This window comes from Manis pentadactyla, chromosome 9 (genome assembly GCF_030020395.1).
Source record: "Manis pentadactyla isolate mManPen7 chromosome 9, mManPen7.hap1, whole genome shotgun sequence".
Lineage (NCBI taxonomy): Eukaryota > Metazoa > Chordata > Mammalia > Pholidota > Manidae > Manis > Manis pentadactyla.
The window spans coordinates 98,153,351-98,172,209 of record NC_080027.1 but is presented as its reverse complement, the minus strand read 5'-3'; the positions used below and the strand labels follow the sequence as shown (position 1 = coordinate 98,172,209).

Genomic DNA, 18,859 nt, shown 5'->3' with positions numbered 1-18,859 from the left:
GCAAGCCAGAAGGCCGGCTCTCCTCCCCGTCCCCGGCTCATCCGTCCACTCACAATCCGCGGACGTCGCGGGAAGGAACCGGAAGTGGGGGTAAAGAAGGAAGGGGCGGTCGTGCGCTTGCGTAGCTTGCAGTGCTTGCTTATTCCCGGCGTGGTCCTGCGGCGGGGAGGTGTAGCGGTTTGGGGTGCTGTGGACAGTTTGCTGGCATTGTAACGACTCAGGGAGACACTGGGACAGACCTTGGAGGGTGACGATGTGGGCCCCAGTGTCCGGGCTTCCTCCGCGGCAGACGTTGTCAGCCTTGACTGGAGCTGTTCGCTTTTGCATTTTGGGGTCCGGCGTGGCGAGGCGGAAGGAGGCCTCGCAGTGGAACTGCCGTGGTCTGTCAGACTTCCATCCTCAGCTATTGCCCAGTCTGGACCTCAGAGAATCTCCCTCGTGGGTGTTCAAGTACCGTTCAGAGCCCAGGCGTTATGTAACCAGTCCGAGACTGGCTGAGACCCTGGCGCAGGTCCTGCGGGGGAAAGGAGAAGACGCTTGCCAGCTATTGCTGGAGTGCAATCCAGGTGAGTCCGTCGTGGATTGCATTTTCTTGGAAGTCCAGCAAGCTTTCATTGACCACCCGTGCTAAGGCACGGCCCCTTCCTTTAAACAGTTTATATGGCCCGTATTAATCGTGACGCCACAAAATATTTCCGTAGCAGTTTGCACTTCACGTATTTTTACAAAACATGCTCTTCCGTCTCCCCCCGCAAATTGCAAGCTTTGTCTCCCAAAAGAACTTTTGTCTTAGCCTTTCCTTGCATCTGCTATAGACCATAGGATGCTTGAGAACACACGATTTATAGGCGTTTGAAAAAGAATTTTTTAAAGCACCGTTTACCATCATAAGGAGTTAGTTCTGTCTAGCTTTGACAGTATCTTCGAAGGTTAAAGCATCCAGATAGTCCATGAGTAAGTTGTAGGCTAGAGGCAACCTTTTTTTTCTTGGGAGGTGGTGAAACATTGTTTTTAAAAGTACAGGTATTAACCCCGTCCACTCTCCGCACTGCTGCTGGCCCCCTTCAAGTTGCAGTTCCAGTTGGTGCAAAGCCCATCACAGCGGTAGCCTCACTTCTTTCCACCCTCCCAGTGCTGTCCCTACATTCGCCTTTGGTAATCAAAACCAAGGGCGTCGTCAAGAAGTGCAGCAAAGACTGGTAACGCATGAAGAGAGGCGTAGGTGGCGGCTCATTCTTTGCAGACGGAACCCAAAGCACAAGCGGAGACAGGTGTAGGTCCTGTGAAATAATGGGCAAAATTGTATCATTTCCTTGGGAGGTGGTGCTACTTATCGAAAGAAAAATAAAATTTAAGCATTCTGTTATCTAAAACAAATTGACAGGAGCAGAAGGTAGAATAGTGGTTGCCAGGGGCTAGGCAGGAGGAATGGGAACTGTTTAATGAGTACAGTTTCAGTTTGGCAGGATGAAAAGTGTTGTGGAGTTGGATGGTGGTGGTAATAGCACAGCAGTGTGAATGTACTTAATGCCACTGTACACTTAAAAAGTGGTTAAGATGGTAAATTTTGTGTTACTTAAATTTTATCACAATTAAAAATAATTTTTAAAAAGAAAAAAGTACAGGTTTTTCAGTCTTTGACTGATGGATTCAGATCCAAGCAGCACCACTTAAAAGTCGTGATGTTGGAATCAAATGACTTTATCCCCAGTTCCCTCATATGTAAATAAATATTCCTCAAAGTAATATCTACTTTGGGGATGTTGTGATAACGTTAGGTAATACTTGTAAAACATCTAATTCCTTTGATATGGAAAGAATATATGTTGTTTCATGTGCAAATAAACTTTTCCTTCTGTTACTATACCAGGTCCTGGAATCCTGACTCAAGCATTACTTGAAAGTGGTGCCAAAGTGATTGCCCTTGAAAGTGAAAAATTTTATATTCCACATTTGGAGGTACATTTCTAGTTTATAAAAATGATTTGTTCTATCAGTTACCTTTGATTTAGGGAAGCAAAATTAAGCACACAGTTTATTCTTACAGAATCACTTTTAGGGGCCAGGTCTTAAATATCTGTTTATCACCAGTGGCTAAACCATGGTTACTGTCAGTGATTGTTGAATGATTAAAGATTGGAGTTCTGAGACTTGTTTTCTAGTTCTAGCTCTAGTGTATAACTCGCATCTCTAGGCTTGTTTCCTCATCTCTAGGAGGCTGTGCATTGCCTCTGCTTTCTCTGATCTTAGAGTCTTATTGGAATGCTAAGCTTGGGGAGATAGGACTGTGTTAACTCTGGATTTAAGGGTTTCAGAAGCAGGAAAGGTTTCTTACATTCTGATATAATTGCACGGAGTGAGGGCATTATTCAGATGGGTGTTTTGGTTAATTCTGCTTGTTATATAGAAAACAAGTGCACATTAACAGTAAACTGGAAGTTCCTTGCATCTTTGCCAGCCTTTTTATCTTTCTCTTCCTCCCTCCTTTATAAATCTCTAGATTCAATTTAGGAAACTTAAACTTCTGTGTGCCAGCTTCCTGAAAACATGCACAGCCTCCTAAAGATGAGGAAACAAGCCTAGAGATGCGAGTTAAAAGTGCAGGATAATGACAGGAAAGCTATGAACATGACTACCAAAGCCAGCTATTTGTTTATTTTTAATAAAACTATGCACATTAGATGGTGGTTATTCCATAACCCACTGCTTTGAAAAGAATTCGATGTTTTAGCCAGGTCATTTAATTGGTGCTAAATCTTCTGAAATTTCAAAAACATGAAAAGAAAACACATAAAATGGTTCAGTGATTCAAGGTTGTGAAATGTGATGTAATAAACCTAGTCATCTGTCATTTCAACTTAGGAATTAAAAATAAAGTAACTTTTATCTTGATCTTTTAAAAAAGGCCTGTTTTTGAAGTTCTGCCCAGTTACCTTGTAACTCAATAGTTGCTTTTCTATAAGATCAAGATAACAGGGCTATAAGATTTAAAAACTGATTGATTTAATGAGAAAAGGCTTAGAGGCTAGAGAATTCTACATACTTTTCAAGGGCCTTATAAATAAATGGTGCTCTTAGCAGACAATGCATCTAGCCACCCAAAGGCTCTCAAGTTTGCTCCTAAGAAAATGAAAGAATTTTCAAGAAGGATGCTTGACTCTTAATTATTATCTAACTTTGACCTGCCCTTCCCAGCCTTCCTAGATAAAATTCCTAGGACTTCCAATGTTTCAAGCAGAAACAGTTTGTTTTATCTGGCTGTAGTAGAGATACACATGTTGCAAATTGTGTTCTGTAATAATAAATCATGATACATCTCTGTTTGAAAACTGTTGTAGAAAAAGCTGTACATGTTCAGTTGAGAAGGCATTAGTTTTTGTGGTAAACTTCTTTCAGCAAGGCTATAATACAGTCTTTTCAAATCAGGCTGAATCTCAGCTCTAACAAATACTACCTTTAAAATCCTTGGGCAAGTAAGTAATTTAACCTGCCTGAGCACTGTTTTTTCTCACATGTAAACTAGAGACTGTAATGTTCCACCTTTAAAGGATCTTGATGCCCTTTGATAAGATGACCTATGTAAAGGGCTTAACATGATGACTAGTGGAGGCTTAGGGGTTACTTCTCTTTCCTCTGTACTTTTGGTTACTGTTTTTGAATTTGAATCCTAAATACAGTCAAGTATTAAAATGATTTTACTATTTTCATATGAGTTCTTTATTCTGGAATTTGGGCTGTTACTGTGTTTGAATTATTGAATGGTAAGTGACAGGTGCTAAAACAAAAATATATGTGCTCTAGAAAAGTGTAATAAAGTCTTAAAGTATACATTCTTTTTCAATTTGATTTCATTAGCTTCCTTAATTACAAAGATTAAAGTATGACTCTTGGAATAACTTTTGAGATTATTTTATTGCTATACATGTAGAAGAATTTGTAAGAGTTTAAAGATAATCAGTTTTTAAGGTATGCATTATGGGTGCCCTTTTTCTTTAGTGTACATACCACCACATGTGTCTTGCCAGTGGGTTTCAGCCCTGGACAAGTTCACTGTGGATTCAGTGAGACCGAAAAAATGACAGTGGAATGTTCTTGGTGTGAAAGGGTTTATATCCAACTTTATTCCCACAGTGGCAGGTCAATCACTAGAATCCTGTCCACTCAGAGCAAGTCTACATGCAGCAAGCTAGTCTCTGTCTCTGGGCCTCTTTGCCCCTGCAGCCGTCTTACCCTGCCCACCACCACTCTAGTCTCTGCTCTCCTGCAGCCTTGCAACTGTTCAGCTGTACAGCAGCCCCGACACTGGCAGAGCTCTTTATATAGAGTCAGTAACAATGTATTGCCCACACGGATGTAGTGAGCAAGCCGACCAGGGCCAGGTGAGAATCCTGGCCATAGGAACCTTCACTTTCTCCACAACACTCTTCTGGTTTCCTTCTGTACTGTTTTGGCTTATTCTTAATTTCTCGTCATGAGACTTTGGAGTTACTGCATTGTAGAGAAAATGAAAGTTCCTGTGGCCAGGATTCTTACCTGACCCTGGTCTACTTGCTTACCACAAACATGTGGACAATATGTTGTTACTGACTATGTAAAGAGCTCCGCCCAGTGCTCTTGGCTGCATGGCTGCAGGGGAGCAGAGGCTGGAGTGTTGGCAGCAGCGAGGACAGAGACCATCTTGCTGCATGCAGACTTGCTCTGAGATGGATGTGATCTTGTGCTTAATCTGCCATTGTGGGAATAAAATTGGATATAAACCCTTTCACCCCAAGAGTGTTCCACTGTCATTTTTTTGGTCTCACCAAATCAAGAGTGAACTTGCCCAGGGCTGAAACCCATTGGCAAGACATCCATCCTCAGCCTTGGTCCTCTGTACTCCTGCCTAGCGATCCATCTACACTCATGGCTTTAATTACCTTCAACAGCCCAGATTCTTACAAATTTTTATATTCAGCCTGAACCTTGCCATTCATGTCTAGAGCTACCAACCTGGCATCTCCACTTGGATTCCCTAATCGGCATATCAGAATTGACATGACCAAAAATGTGATTTCAATTCTCAGTCTGTTCTTTCCACTATTTTTTTTCAGTGGTCTCCTTACAAGTGATCATTACAATTTACAAGACTTAGAAATAGAATAATAATTAGGTCGAACTCAAATACTAAGAAAAAAAGTTTTTGAATTCATAACTTTAAACTGCAAATTTGTCAAAACCTTGATAAATATTGATAGAATAAAATATTCTATCAATATTCTGTGAATGAGAACCTCAGTATGCACATCAAAACATACCACTCTCTTCTGTTGGGTTTTCTGTAACTTCGAATTAAGTTTATGGAGTCTGTAGGAAATACTTGCTCAGTGCTCCTGCAAGGTGAGCACATCAGGGCAGTGAAAAGATTGAGGTTTGTTGGACCTCTTCCCAGTGAACAAGGTGCTTTCCTGTAGCTGCTTCTGTTTTTGGAAAAAGTAAAGGAAAATGAAAGGGTAAATGGAGAGTGGCCTACACAATGAACTAAGTTCATTTGGTGAAGGACTAACTAAACTGCTCTAGAAAAAATAATCTGTTGAATCTATCCTTCGTTCACTTTAATATTTTCAGTCTTTGCCCAGGGCTCCAGGCAGCCACTGCTAAGCAATGAGGGATGAATGTAAGGGAGGTTTTTTTGTTTTTGGGTTTTTTTTTGACCAACTGAAGCCATTGAGATAAAGTAAGAAAGTAAAAGGGTAAGAATTTGTTGAAGGTTTTTTGTTTTGGGGGCTTTTTCTTGGAAATACTGTATTTTCATAATTTTCCAGGCATTAATTGATTTCTATTAACTCTGTTAAATCTTAGGGTACAATAGTAGTGTTTTCTTTACATCTTTACTGAGGTAGTAATATTTTTATAGAATTATTTTTTGAAGTAGATCTTTGAATTGTTAGTCTGCATAACACTGAAATTTCTAAACATGTTATTGCCGTATTTCTTTAGTCCCTAGGGAAAAATGTGACTGGAAAACTAGAAGTGGTCCACTGTGACTTCTTTAAACTGGATCCTGTAAATTGTGGAATAGTAAAACCTCCCATTATGATGTCAGAGGTGCTTTTTAAGAATTTGGGAATAAAAGGACTTCCGTGGACAAATGGTAATTTTTGTCATTCACCTTGTAATTTGCCAGGTCTCTCTAGTAGTACAGCTGGTTTATTGAAGAGATTTGTGTACAATTTTTATTATATAATTTACTGGCAGTTGCTCTGAAGTTGAATATGGCTCTCCTCACCTAGACACAAATAATCAGCAGTTCCACAGAGGCCAAGTTCCATATCAAGGAAAGATGCTGAGGCTTCGTTCTAATTGGAATAAAATTAATGTAGTTAACTTCGTTTGATTCAATAATGTAGGTTCTTAGGAGAAAGTGTTAGGAACTTACTCAAACATTTTTGCTTGTGTCCTTACAGATATCCCTTTCAGAGTAGTTGGAACATTCCCAGTTAAAAATGAGAGAAAGATACTTTGGAAACTTTTACATGACATATATTCTTGTACTTCTGTATATGCACATGGACGAGTAGAACTAAATATGTTTATTAATGAAAAGGATTACCAGGTAGGTTATTAACAATAGGTTTGAAAGAGTTCTGCAATTTTTATCCAAGTAGTCTTGTGATTTTAATTTGGGCTCATGATATTTGAGAGTACTGAGAATGTTTTTAAAGTTCTGTAAAGCCATCTTTATGTTTGATTTTTTTTAAGGTTTCTTTTTTAGTATTATGGTAAAATATCCATAACATGCAATTTACCATTTTAACTATTTTTAGGAGTACAATTCAATGGCATTAAGTACATTCACATTGTGGTACAGTTATTACCACCATCTGTCCCGGAACATTTTCCTTCCTTCATACTGAAACACTGTATTTTTAAACATTAACTTCCCTTTTCCCTCCCATCGAGTCCCTGGTAACTACTATTCTACTGTCTGTCTCTGAATTTGGCTGTTCTAGGTACTTCATACAAGTGGAATTCTACAATATTTCACTTTGTGTCTGACTTATTGCACTTTTTTTTTGTCTTTAGGATTCATTCAGATCATAGCATATGTCAGAATCTCATTCCTTTTTTAAGGCTGAATAATACTCTTTTGTATATATACACCACCTTTTATCCATCCATCAGTGGACACTTGGGTTGCTTCCATGTTTAATTATTATGAATAATGCTGCTTTGAGCTTTGATGTGCAAGTATCTCTTCGAGTCGCTGCTTTCAGTTCTTTTGGGTGTATACCCAGAAGTGGAATTGTAGAATCATGTGGTAATTCTATTTTTAACTGTTTTGAAGAACCAGCATACCATTTTCCATAGCAGCTGCACCATTTCCTGTTCCCACCAGCAACACACAAGGGTTCCAGGCTCTCCACATTCTCCCTAGCACTTGTTTTCTGGCTTTTTTATGATACCCATCCTGATGGTGCAAAGTGGTGTTCGATGAGTCATGTTGCGCATCTTTCCATGTGCTTATAGACCATTTGTATCTCATCTTTGGAGGAATGTCTGTTAAAGTCTTTTGACTGGTTTTTAATCAGGTTCTTTTGTTTACTGCTGAGTTTTTTAGGAGTTATTTATATATTTTTGGTATGAATCCCTTCTCAAACATATGATTTTACAAATATTTTTTCCCTTTCTGTGGGTTGTCTTCTTTTTACATTGTTGATAGTGTCTTTTGATTTTCAGCCTAATTATGATGAAGTCTACTTAGTGTTTTTCTTCTTTTGCCTGTACCTTTGATGTCATATCTAAGAAATTATTGCCAAATCTGATGTCATGAAGCTTTCGCCTGTGTTTTCTTGTAGGAATTTTATAGTTATAGCTCTTAGGTTCAGGCCTTTGAGCCATTTTGAATTACTTTTTTTTATATGTTGTTAGATAAGGGTTCAGCTTCATTTTTGCATGTGGATATTGTTTTCCCAGGATCTTTTATGGAAAAGACTGTCTTTCCACATAATGCTCTTGGCACACTTCTTGAAAAGTCATTTGACCATATACATGAAGGTCTTTTTTTGGGTTCTCTATTCTGTTGGTCTATATGTCTGTGCCAGTACCACACTATTTTGATTGCCATAATTTTTAAGTAAGTTTTGAAATCAGGAACTATGAGTCATCCTATTTTGTTCTTTTGAAAAAATTGTTTAGGCTATTCACTCAGCATTCCTTGAGATTCCATATGAATTTTAGGGTAGATTTTCTATTTCTGCAAAAAAACATTGGGATTTTGATAGGATTTGCATTGACTCTGTAGATCACTTTGGGTAATGTTGACATAACGAAATTGAGTCTTCCAATCCATGAATAAAGGATGTTTTTCCATTTGTGTCTTTAATTTCTTTCAGCAAAAATGTTTTGTAGTTTTCAGTGTATGAGTCTTTCACCTTCTTAGTTGATTGCTGAGTATTTTATTACTTTTGATGCTGTTGTCAATGGAATTGTTTTCTTAATTTTCTTTTTAGCTTGGTCATTGTTAGTGGACAGAAATACAGCTGATTTTTGCATGTTGATTCTGTAACCTGTAACTTTGCTGAATTCATTTACTAGTTCTACCTGGTTTTTGTTTGTTTTGTTTTCGGTGAAATCTTTAGGATTTTAGACTCTGCTCTTTATTCTGGGAAATTGAAGGCCTTCTGAAATCCTTTATTTGCCTTAATAGTAGTATTTATTTTCTACCCACAATGCTTCAGATCATTAATTGTTTAATCCAATATAATGGGAGTTGCTTATTTGTATTTAAGAAAGCTATGGGCAAGGGAAACAAAGCAAAGATGAACAAGTGGAACTATATAAAGCTGAAAAGCTTCTGTACAGCAAAGAACATCATCAACAGAACAAAAAGACATCCTACAGTATGGGAGAATATATTCATAAATGACAGATCCAGTAAAGGATTGACATCCAAAATATATGAAGAGCTCACGCACCTCAACAAACAAAAAGCAAATAATCCAATTAAAAAATGGGCAGAGGATCTGAACAGACACTTCTCCGAAGAAGAAATTCAGATGGCCAACAGGCACATGAAAAGATGCTCCACATGGCTAATCATCAGAGAAATGCAAATTAAAACCACAATGAGATATCACCTCACACCAGTTAGGATGGCCACCATCCAAAAGACAAACAACAACAAATGTTGGTGAGGATGTGGAGAAAGGGGAACCCTCCTACACTGCTGGTGGGAATGTAAATTAGTTCAACCATTGTGGAAAGCAATAAGGAGGTTCCTCAAAAAGCTCAAAATAGAAATACCATTTGACCCAGGAATTCCACTCCTAGGAATTTACCCTAAGAATGCAGGAGCCCAGTTTGAAAAAGACATATGTGTCCCTATGTTTATCGCAGCACTATTTACAATAGCCAAGAAATGGAAACAACCTAAGTATCCATTAGTAGATGAATGGATAAAGAAGAGGTGGTACATATACACAATGGAATATTATTCAGCCATAAGAAGAAAACAAATCCTAACATTTGCAACAACATGGATGGAGCTAGAGGGTATTATGCTCAGTGAAATAAGCCAGGCGGAAAAAGACTCAAGTATCAAATGATTTCATTCATATGTGGACTATAAGAACAAAGAAAAAAAATACTGAAGGAACAAAACAGCAGGAGACTCACAGAACCCAAGAATGGAGTAACAGTTACCGAAGGGAAAGGGACTTGGGAGGATGGGTGGGAAGGGAGAGACCAGGGGGGAAAAGGGGCACTACAATTAGCAGATATAATGTAAGGGGTGGGGGGCACGGGGAGGGCTGTACAACACAGAGAAGACAAATAGAGATTCTACAGCATCTTACTACGCTGATGGACAGTGACTGTAATGGGGTATGTGGTGAGGACTTGATGATCGGGGGAGTCTAGTAACCATAATGTCGCTCATGTAATTGTAGATTAATGATACCAAAACAAAAAAATTACAAGAATAGCAAAAAAAATTTTTAAAAAGCTATGGGTTAGGATGGTGGGGCAAGAAATAAGGGATGATTTATTCACCAAGTCCCAAATAGTAAGTAACTGCTTATCCATGGAAAGGGAACAGGGGGCTTAGAACCTTGAGACTAAACACACAACATATACATGAAAGGATGGAGAAAAATAGGAAATGCTTCGTCAGATTTCGCATTGCTACTAGGAGAATGTCCTAATACTTCTTTAACCATGGACCTCTTCACATGTGGTTTCTTCTTTCTGTAATGGTGCCCTCTCACTCAAGTGTCAGCCTAAACAACTCTTGACTCAAAATTTAATAGCTCACTTGGTGCATACTTCTAACACACTTACTCTTCTCAGTAATTTTACATTTTTGTTTCAGTTTTTCTTTAGTGAGATGTTCCTCTGAGAGGTGATGTAGTTAAGGGAAATCAGTCTCGAATAGATTGTGTTTTGGGTGTTCATGATAATATAGTTCAATATGAAAGTTTAAAAAGACTTTCTCTTGAAACAGTTACAGTTAAGATTTTGCATGTAGTTCTCATTTTTAATTTCTAGATACTGTTAAGATTCAACATTAGATTTTGATTGATTATAGTTATGTATAACATGTAACTTCTGTTTTCCTTTTACTAGAAAATAACGGCAACTCCTGAAAATCCAAAGTTGTATCAGGCATTAAGTGTGCTCTGGCAAGTAGCTTATGAGATTAAGCTTCTGCATATGGTGAGTAAAATCCTTCTAAATGTAAGCAGAGAATTTTATTGTTTTCAAAGAGGCTACATTTCTGTGACCAGTAATTGGAGAAAAATTAAAGATTAATTTTATTAGTTTTTCCCAATGATTGAAGATAACAGAGCAAGGTACCTTTGTGCTGATTTTTTGGTCATAAACCTTATATTATTCTCTGATTATAAAAATAACATAGGCCCCCTGTACATATGTGAGATAATGTTACAGAAAGAAAGAAAAGAATTAAAAAAAAAATTGCCACTAGAATTCCACCATCCAGAAGTCATGACTATTGACATTTGTGGCATATTTTTAGTCTTTTATTTTTCCTATGGGTTTTTTTTTCTTTAGGTAATCGAGATTATTTTGTATCTTATTTTTAGCAGATAAGTACAAGTTTCTTCCTTTGTCACTGAACATTTTTCTTAACATTTTAATGGCTATTTAATATAATACCTTATTATATAGCCTTCCCCTTTTTAGTTTATTTCATTAGGTGAGATGAGTTTTCTAATAGAAATAAAATGTGAGCCACATAACGTAATTTTAAATTTTTTAGTGCTCACATTATAGAAAGTAAAAAACAGGTGAAATTTTTGTATTTTATTTAACCTTTCCATGCATAATATTATCATTTCAGTGTATAGTCAACATTTAAAAATACTTATTACATAAAATATATTCTTTTTTTGTGTCTTAGGCCTTCTTACTACATAAAATGGTCTTTGTGTGTGTGTCCTAGGCCTTTAAAATCCAGAGTGTATTTTACAGTTACAGCATCTCTCAATTCAGACTAGACACATGTCAAGTGTTCAATAGCCACATGTGACTAGTGGTTCCCATATTTCATAGCAGCAGGCTAAAAGAGCAAGAAAAAAAAATAAGTGCCATTTCTTTCATACTATTATTTGCTCATTCTCTTTTTATTCTAGTACACTGGAGTCTATTTCAAGTAGTTATTAATAGGTTATATGTGTATATGTTTTATGAGCCCTTGTTCTTTCAAGGATATATTGGTTTAATTTTTAAATTTTACCATGTGTACCTTCATGTAGTTCTTCATTGGATTTGTCCAGGAACACATCCAGCCCTTCCATGTGTATGCTTAGTGGTTAGAATGTTACTGCATTTGATTTTAGCTTTTGTTCTAATTCTGTTTTTTTCCTCCCAAACATACAAGGTTCTTAGGTTGTCTCTCATGGCTATCATGCACTCCTTGTTTTTCTGTGTTCCCAGAAACCCCTTCACACTCAGCCTTTACAGCACTGACCCTGCACTGCACACTGGAATTTTGGCACCACAGTTCTTGGTCACCCTATTGATGTCTCCTACTCAGCCTTTTCGCTCCTCATGGCTTTCAGCTGGTTTCTTATTAGCGACCTCCTGAGGACTAAGCTTTCAGGATGGTTTTCTTTTCTTGTTCTGCAATACTTTTTTTCAAAGGCCCTGTGCATTAGTTTTGCCATTTACTAACCTGCGGAAAAGAGAGGTCTTTCTGGTCCCGGCTTTTTTAACATTTGTCTGATATATAGTCTACAGCTGGAGGGTTGCTTGTGGAACTAGATTCCCAAGTTGTGCAGGTTTTCCTCTCCTGTGGCTTTGGTACGTGGGGTGAGGTCCTGTCTGTGCCCACTCCTGGGCCCTAAGTTGCTGCAGACAGACCCTGTGTGCAGGAACCTGCAGTGCCTGCCACAGCTGTTGCTTTACCACGTCCACTTAGTCACATACCTAGAATTGCTTTAATTTCAAAGGTGGGCATCAGTTGCATTTTTATTGCATTTTAGTTGCCACTCTGTACTTAGTAATAAATTACCATTCTGACAATAGTCTTTCAAACCTTACGTCCAGTGTTAAGTTTTAGTCTTTTAAGTCTGTGTCAGATGCTGTTTGAATCCAGTCTCATTTTAAAATGTAATATGTGTGTGTTTGACAGTAATTTTCAGATGGGTCATCTTTTAAAATTGCTTCACATACTAAATTATAGGTACAAAAGTTAGATACCAAAAAGTAAAGGATCCTTTTTAAAACTGACACAAGGATCTTTATTTGTGTATCTCTTTACATGTCCTAACATATTTAAATGAATTTGATTTATATGTTTTACCACTCAGGTAGGGCAAAAATATCCTCAGTATTGATCTGATAGCTCCTAAACTGATTATGATTCTAAAATGTAAATGTTGGCTGTTAAAAATTACAACTTAACCTATTTGTGTAATTATATTAAAAGTAACTTTTATCTAAGGAAGTAATAGAGTTACAAGTATTGGGGTAGGTCTTTGATTATCCTTTTCTTTAAGAAAAGCAAGAAGAAAGGCGAGAGGTGTATATGATTTAATACTGTTTTTCTTAAATCCAGTTAGACTGGTGACTTGGAATTAATTCATGATGTTGTTTAGGCAAGACATTTTTAAAGGCAGAAATAATTTGGGGCACTTTGACCAAAAAGAATTACAAGAAGTGTTTTGTTTTTGTTTATCGTCCCTCAGGAGCCTAGATCATCATTTGACATATACTCCGAAAATGGACAACTGGAAAAGCCAAAGCATAATGTAAGACTGGGTGACACCTTCTCTTTTTCTCTCTAAGTGAAATAGCCTGTTTTCTTTAAGATTATCTGGTGTTCTGTATTTATTTAAATTCTTAATTTTAGAATATCTAGAAATGTTCTTGTAACACATCTTACTGTTTTTAACAAATTCGACTTCGGAAGAGTCTTGTATTTTTCAGTGCTTTACAATGGATGGTAGCATAGTTAATAGGCTTAAACAGGGAATCTGACTTCCATTTTAATCTCTCTGGAAATGAAGATACATCTCAAATTTGAAAAATACAATCATTTTAATATTCATCTAATTTGATAAACTAAAAACAAAATTTTGTATCTTATTAATAATACAGAAATTTGTAATATTACTAGTTATGATGGTTGAATTCACCAACAGGTACATTTTGTTTCTTACCCAGGGGTAGTGCTTTTATTTTCGTTCATTTTTTCCCCCCATTTCTAAACAACCAGTGATGATATTATAAAATCATCCTCCATTTAGTTTATGTCAGGGCTTCTCATTGTGGAAATTGTAATACCACAGCTGAAAGTTTCAAAGATGATTTTTGGACTCAATTCAGTTTGCACTTCAGAATTAAATGCTGATGGTGCCCTAATCCCAGCATGTCAGCTCAATCTGAGGTTTCCATTTGCTTGCTGCTTTGTTTTTCTCACTCTTGCCACTAAAGGAAAAAAGGAAAAATATCAACTTAGAAATATGATCTGATTTTAGAGTGATCCGTCATTGTTATCATTGTGATTATAGTTGTATTTTATTGTTCATAAGCATAATTTATACAGCCTCACAAAACAGTATAGGAGTAATACATTTTGGCTTGAAACCATGAGGAACTTACCCAGATGTCCCCAAAATGAGCAACCCTATATACATAAGATACATTTTATTTTCTCAATGACAAAAACGCTAAAGCAGTGTTTTGGCCAAATAAATAAATCAGCTTTTAGAGATGGAGATGAAATAAGCAAAGTCCATATTTCCTCTATCTACATAGAGAACCATTAGGCAATGTTATTTGTTCTTCTACCATCAAATTAAAAAACTAAAAGGAAAAAAAAAAAAAGAAATAAGCAAAGTCATGTTTTGTGAGAGAATTTTATGCAGGTATTTCACGTGTATCCTTGATGTCAGCATGTTCATAATTGCTGCGGAAGCACTTTGCAGCATTTAAATTTCTTAGAGCATATTGCCTTCATCTGCATCCAAGTTGAGATTTCTGCTTTTTGAAGCCATGTTTTTATGCTCTCACTGGACTTTTGTTTAAGCAAATAACCATTCGTTTAACATCAGAAAAATTGTTTTCTTCCCTTTTTATCAGGTAAATCTGTATATGTTACCATGTAGATTCCATCTATATCTGTATCCAAAACTGTTTACCAGGTCACATTTTAATGTTACCTTTGAAAGACTTGGTAACAGTAACATAATGAATACTTTCAGTTGCGAGGTTCTCCCTCTCCTAAGTAATAATTACTAAATATTTTAAAATTTCATTGCCACCTTTTTTTTACCATTCCTTTCAGCTATTGGCATCAAAAACTAAAAACTAGAATTAATTGCAGTTTTCTTTTTCTGGCTAATGTTCCCCACAAAACAGTATTTATTTATTTATATTTGTGTATGAAATAAATAAGGAATTGCTACCTGATATGTGAGATTTCCTAAGGACTCAAACATAAGGCTCCTCCTTTTTTGAGGAATAATTTTGGGGGGGGGATATCTTAACCTTACATCAAGTTTACAATTTTTGTTTAAATCTATATAGTACTGTATACTAATCTTAATAGTAGTGTATACTAGGGTAGATTGGCAACCTTTTTCTGTAAAGGTCTGTAGATAGTAAATATTTTTTGCTTTGTAGGCCACACATGGTTTCTGTCACTTATTTGTTGGTTTTGCTTTTTAAAAAAAAAACAGTCCTTTACAAATGTAAAAACCATTCTTAGCTCCAGACTATATAAAAGCTGGTAGGCCATGGACCATAGTTTGCTAACCTTGTATTTTTTTTAGAATATCCAATTAAAAATTATAGGTCATTTTAAAATGATATAAGTCATTATAACTATTTTAAATCAATTATATAATTTATATACAAATTATAAATTATCCTTAGGATCTGGTGTATTTGCCTCAAATATGGAAGAGACTCAGTACATGTTAATGTCACGTTTGGGATTTGAGTTTATCCCACTTACCAGTTAATAAGCTGTTACTTTTTCATGGGTGCTGGCCAAAGACACAGCCTTCTGGATCAGACAAAGGCTTTTATTTGCCAGTGGGGTCCTGTGGTGGGACGTGACATGGCTTGGTTTGATGCTGTGCGTGCAGTGGGTTTTTTTTTTATATTATATTGTGCCTGAGGAACACAGAGTGAGGGAATCCACCTCGTGTGTATAGCAAACATTAATCAAATCTGCTTTTTATACTGGAGAGAGAAATTACCTCACCCCTCAAAGTGGCCACCATAGACAGCTGTGAGAAGTGGCCCAGGTAAGGAGCATTAGCACCTCGTGTTGTGTCCTCGGCACGCTCCACAGGATCATCCCGGACACCCAGGAGCGGAGGTAGTCGCCTCTTCCAGCAGGCAGCTGGAATGAGTTAGGTGAACGATTTCATGCCCTGGCAGTATTTTATGACTAACACAATCTATTTTCCCTTCTTTCCAGGAATCATTAGACCAACCACAACAAAACCTGTGTTTTGTTCAGTTGATTCCTCGTAGAAATTTATTTACAGAAAACTTAACACCTATTAACTATGATGTATTTTTCCACATGGTAAGGCATTTTTTTATGAAGCGCAATGCCAAGCTGATAGACCATCTACAGTAAGTAAAAAGAACAAAAACAAGTATAAAAGTAGCAGTTGAATGTGAGGTTATACGTTCATGTTAGTGGTCCATTTTTTATGTCTTGTATATCTTGATTCCCAGTAAGGTACTGTGTTTTCATCTGTTTCATCAAAATACTTCCTTCTTCCTGTTGCACATTTAGAGTAAAATCGAATTATATTTTCCACATAATCAGGGATGCCTACAAGTTGCTTATCTTTGTCGGAGTGTGGCTCAGGGTTAACCCACATGAAGAACTAGCTGTTTGCCACTGGTGGGGTGGAGAAGGTCAGCACTGGCGTTGGCATACCCACCCTCTCCCTCTTGTGTTGCCTGTCCTTGGTGGCTCTGTTTCCTAACCAAAGTAGGCATGAATCATAACACTCTACTCCTGCCCCGGACCAATCTTTATGTTTCTGCCTAAAGCTTTATAAAAAACATAGCTGTTACTACCTACTTTGTATCTGTATGATTTTTACATATGGCCGATGTGTACGGTTTTTTTTGTTAATGCTTTGCACTTCATAATGAGCAGTGCATAGTCATTCAAAGTGTTGTCAGAGGATGGGCAAAATGTGGTATAATCATTTTGGTTAATTTGATCATTAATAAATAACTGAGTTATTTATGTCAACAATGGACAGTATTTATGTTAAATGTTAAAAATGGCAAGTCTGGGAAATATTTTCCACCAGAATTTTTTATTACAGTTTTTAACTTATTATCAGAGGCTCACTGATGGTTTTTTTCTAGGCTAATATATAAGGCAGTTTTCTGCTTTGTCATTTACTCACCAGTAATTGTTAACATAAAAATGTGAAAACTCCCTCCTTGAAAACTGCCAAACCGCAGTTTCTTCTGTTTGTACTTATTGAACTTTTACATGAATCTGAATGGAGTTTATGTTTTTGAGAGGAGAGTTAAAAGATGAAGTAAGTGAGAAAAGTTTTTTTAAAGAGCAGCATTAAAGTATAATTTTGTGTAAGAATTGATTAGAATATGCTAAAGCCTCAGTCTGCTCTTTTCATTACAGCTAAGCCATGATACTTCAGGAATAAGCAAAAGTTAAAACTATGTATTTATTATGTGCAAGCTCTTAAACTAAAGAAGATTAATTATATATAATAAGTTAGACATTTTAAATTGGGCTTAGAGGCCATCTCTATAAATATTAACAGTTGGTGTGAAAAATAATTAAGCAAATTTACTTTGTATTTCTTTTGCAGGTTACTGAGTCCAATTGATGCAATGGATATATTGAAGCAAATAGATGCAAATAAAAAAACAAAAATAGTAAATATGTACCCTCAAGGTTTTAAACAACTTTTTGAAACAATAGAGTGTTCCAAAGAGCATTCCTGTAACTGGCTGTATGATGACTTCATGGAATATGTAATCACTTAGGGAAGTGGGCTACCAAGACATTATTAGCTGGAGCTCTTTATTTATTTGGAAATTATGACACAAATGAAAAAGAACAAAGTTTGAATAGCTCACATCTTTACAACAGAAGATAACTGTTCTTTTGCACAGACTAGGCAAGTCATTTCTTCCGGAGTTGATACCATTAGTATATTGGATTAAAACAATGGCTGCTATTTTATTCACAGTTGAATGAAATGAAAACTTTGGATTATATTAATTTAAATATTCCACTTTCACTATTGATTTTTGCATCCTCCCAGGGTTGGGATGGGGTATGAGGGGCAAAAGAGTTTGTATATTATTAAGCTTAAAAAGTTAACTGATTTAAGTGGCTTTATTTTTTATTTTTTCAAGATATACTATCAATTACTGTCAATTAAATTATTTAAATTTTAATGTGGTTTAAGTTTTATTAGAAATTAAAACATTTCAAGTAACAGGATTTTGTCATTTCTTTTTTGTCTCTAATGACACATTAAATTGACCCCAACTTACTCGCTTTAAATTCTGTCATGTTTAGTCATTGTACTTTCAGTGAGTAATTGAGTCTGTGTTATTCAGAAGTCTCTAGCTTTTTTTGTTACATCAAGAAAGTTCATCTGAAGTGAGACCTTTACATGAACCTAAGTGGAATTAAGAATATTTTCTTAGAACATTGAAGAAGCTACTAGATTTTCTTCAGTTAGATTTGTTTGCTGTTATTAAACTTCATTAGACCTAAGGCATATCAGTAAGTTGCTCTTTGTAGGGCACATTCGTAATAGCACTTGGCCAAACCAGTCCTTCCTGATTTCTCTTGTTATTTGTTTACCTTTCAGTCTGGCTGGAAATCATGTTCTTTCTCTTGTAATTCCTATCCTGCCTGTCACATAATCAGCCTGATCTTCCTAATTTTGTTCCGGTCTCCCATTTCCTTCCTAATCCTGTTCCTTAAGTTCAAATTTCTCCCCAAGCTAAACTACGCTTCCCCCCTCTTATTTATTACTGCCATATTAATCTTTCTAAAATATCTCTCTCTGTAGACTCTTCTAGGGCCTTGGTTTCCAAGTGGGTAATAGCATCTATCTCTTACGGTTGTTGTCAGGAGTGAGGAAAGGGGCTTAGAGCAGCTGACATTGTAGTAGCTATACATTTTGGTATTATATATCTTCCCTCACTCGCTCCTATATAGGCAGCCAGAGGCCTCTCTATTCTCTCCATTCTGCATTCAAAAAAGTGGAATTTTAAAAGGAAGTGTTGGTGGAGCGTTGTGAATGTTCCTTGGTCCTTGTCACCACCGCAACAAAGAATTGAAGGGCAGAGACACGGTAGTGAAGTAGAGTAAAAGTTTTATTTAAAG

The 18,859-nt window shown here is 36.6% G+C and overlaps 1 protein-coding gene across 2 annotated transcripts; it reads left to right on the top strand.

Annotated features, from left to right (window-relative positions):
• Positions 1-120: 120 nt before the first annotated feature.
• TFB2M (transcription factor B2, mitochondrial) lies at positions 121-17,957 on the top strand. Of its 2 annotated transcripts, XM_036918395.2 has the most exons (8): positions 122-566; positions 1,871-1,959; positions 5,977-6,130; positions 6,444-6,592; positions 10,603-10,692; positions 13,188-13,250; positions 15,932-16,092; positions 17,322-17,957. In XM_036918395.2, the coding sequence occupies exons 1-8, from the start codon at positions 254-256 to the stop codon at positions 17,497-17,499; spliced, it is 1,197 nt and encodes a 398-aa protein (XP_036774290.2). In that variant the 5' UTR covers positions 122-253; the 3' UTR covers positions 17,500-17,957. The 2 variants fall into 2 exon arrangements, with proteins under 2 accessions (XP_057363842.1, XP_036774290.2); XM_057507859.1 differs by lacking the exons at positions 5,977-6,130; positions 6,444-6,592 and having other exon boundaries at positions 121-566.
• The last annotated feature ends 902 nt before the right edge of the window (positions 17,958-18,859 follow it).

Bases quoted from the DNA above. Each gene is read 5' to 3' on its own strand.
- TFB2M (XM_036918395.2), top strand. From the start codon at position 254: ATGTGGGCCCCAGTGTCCGGGCTTCCTCCGCGGCAGACGTTGTCAGCC. The intron at 6,593-10,602 runs GTAGGTTATTAA...TCCTTTTACTAG, and splicing joins TTAATGAAAAGGATTACCAG to AAAATAACGGCAACTCCTGA. The intron at 16,093-17,321 runs GTAAGTAAAAAG...TTTCTTTTGCAG, and splicing joins AAGCTGATAGACCATCTACA to GTTACTGAGTCCAATTGATG.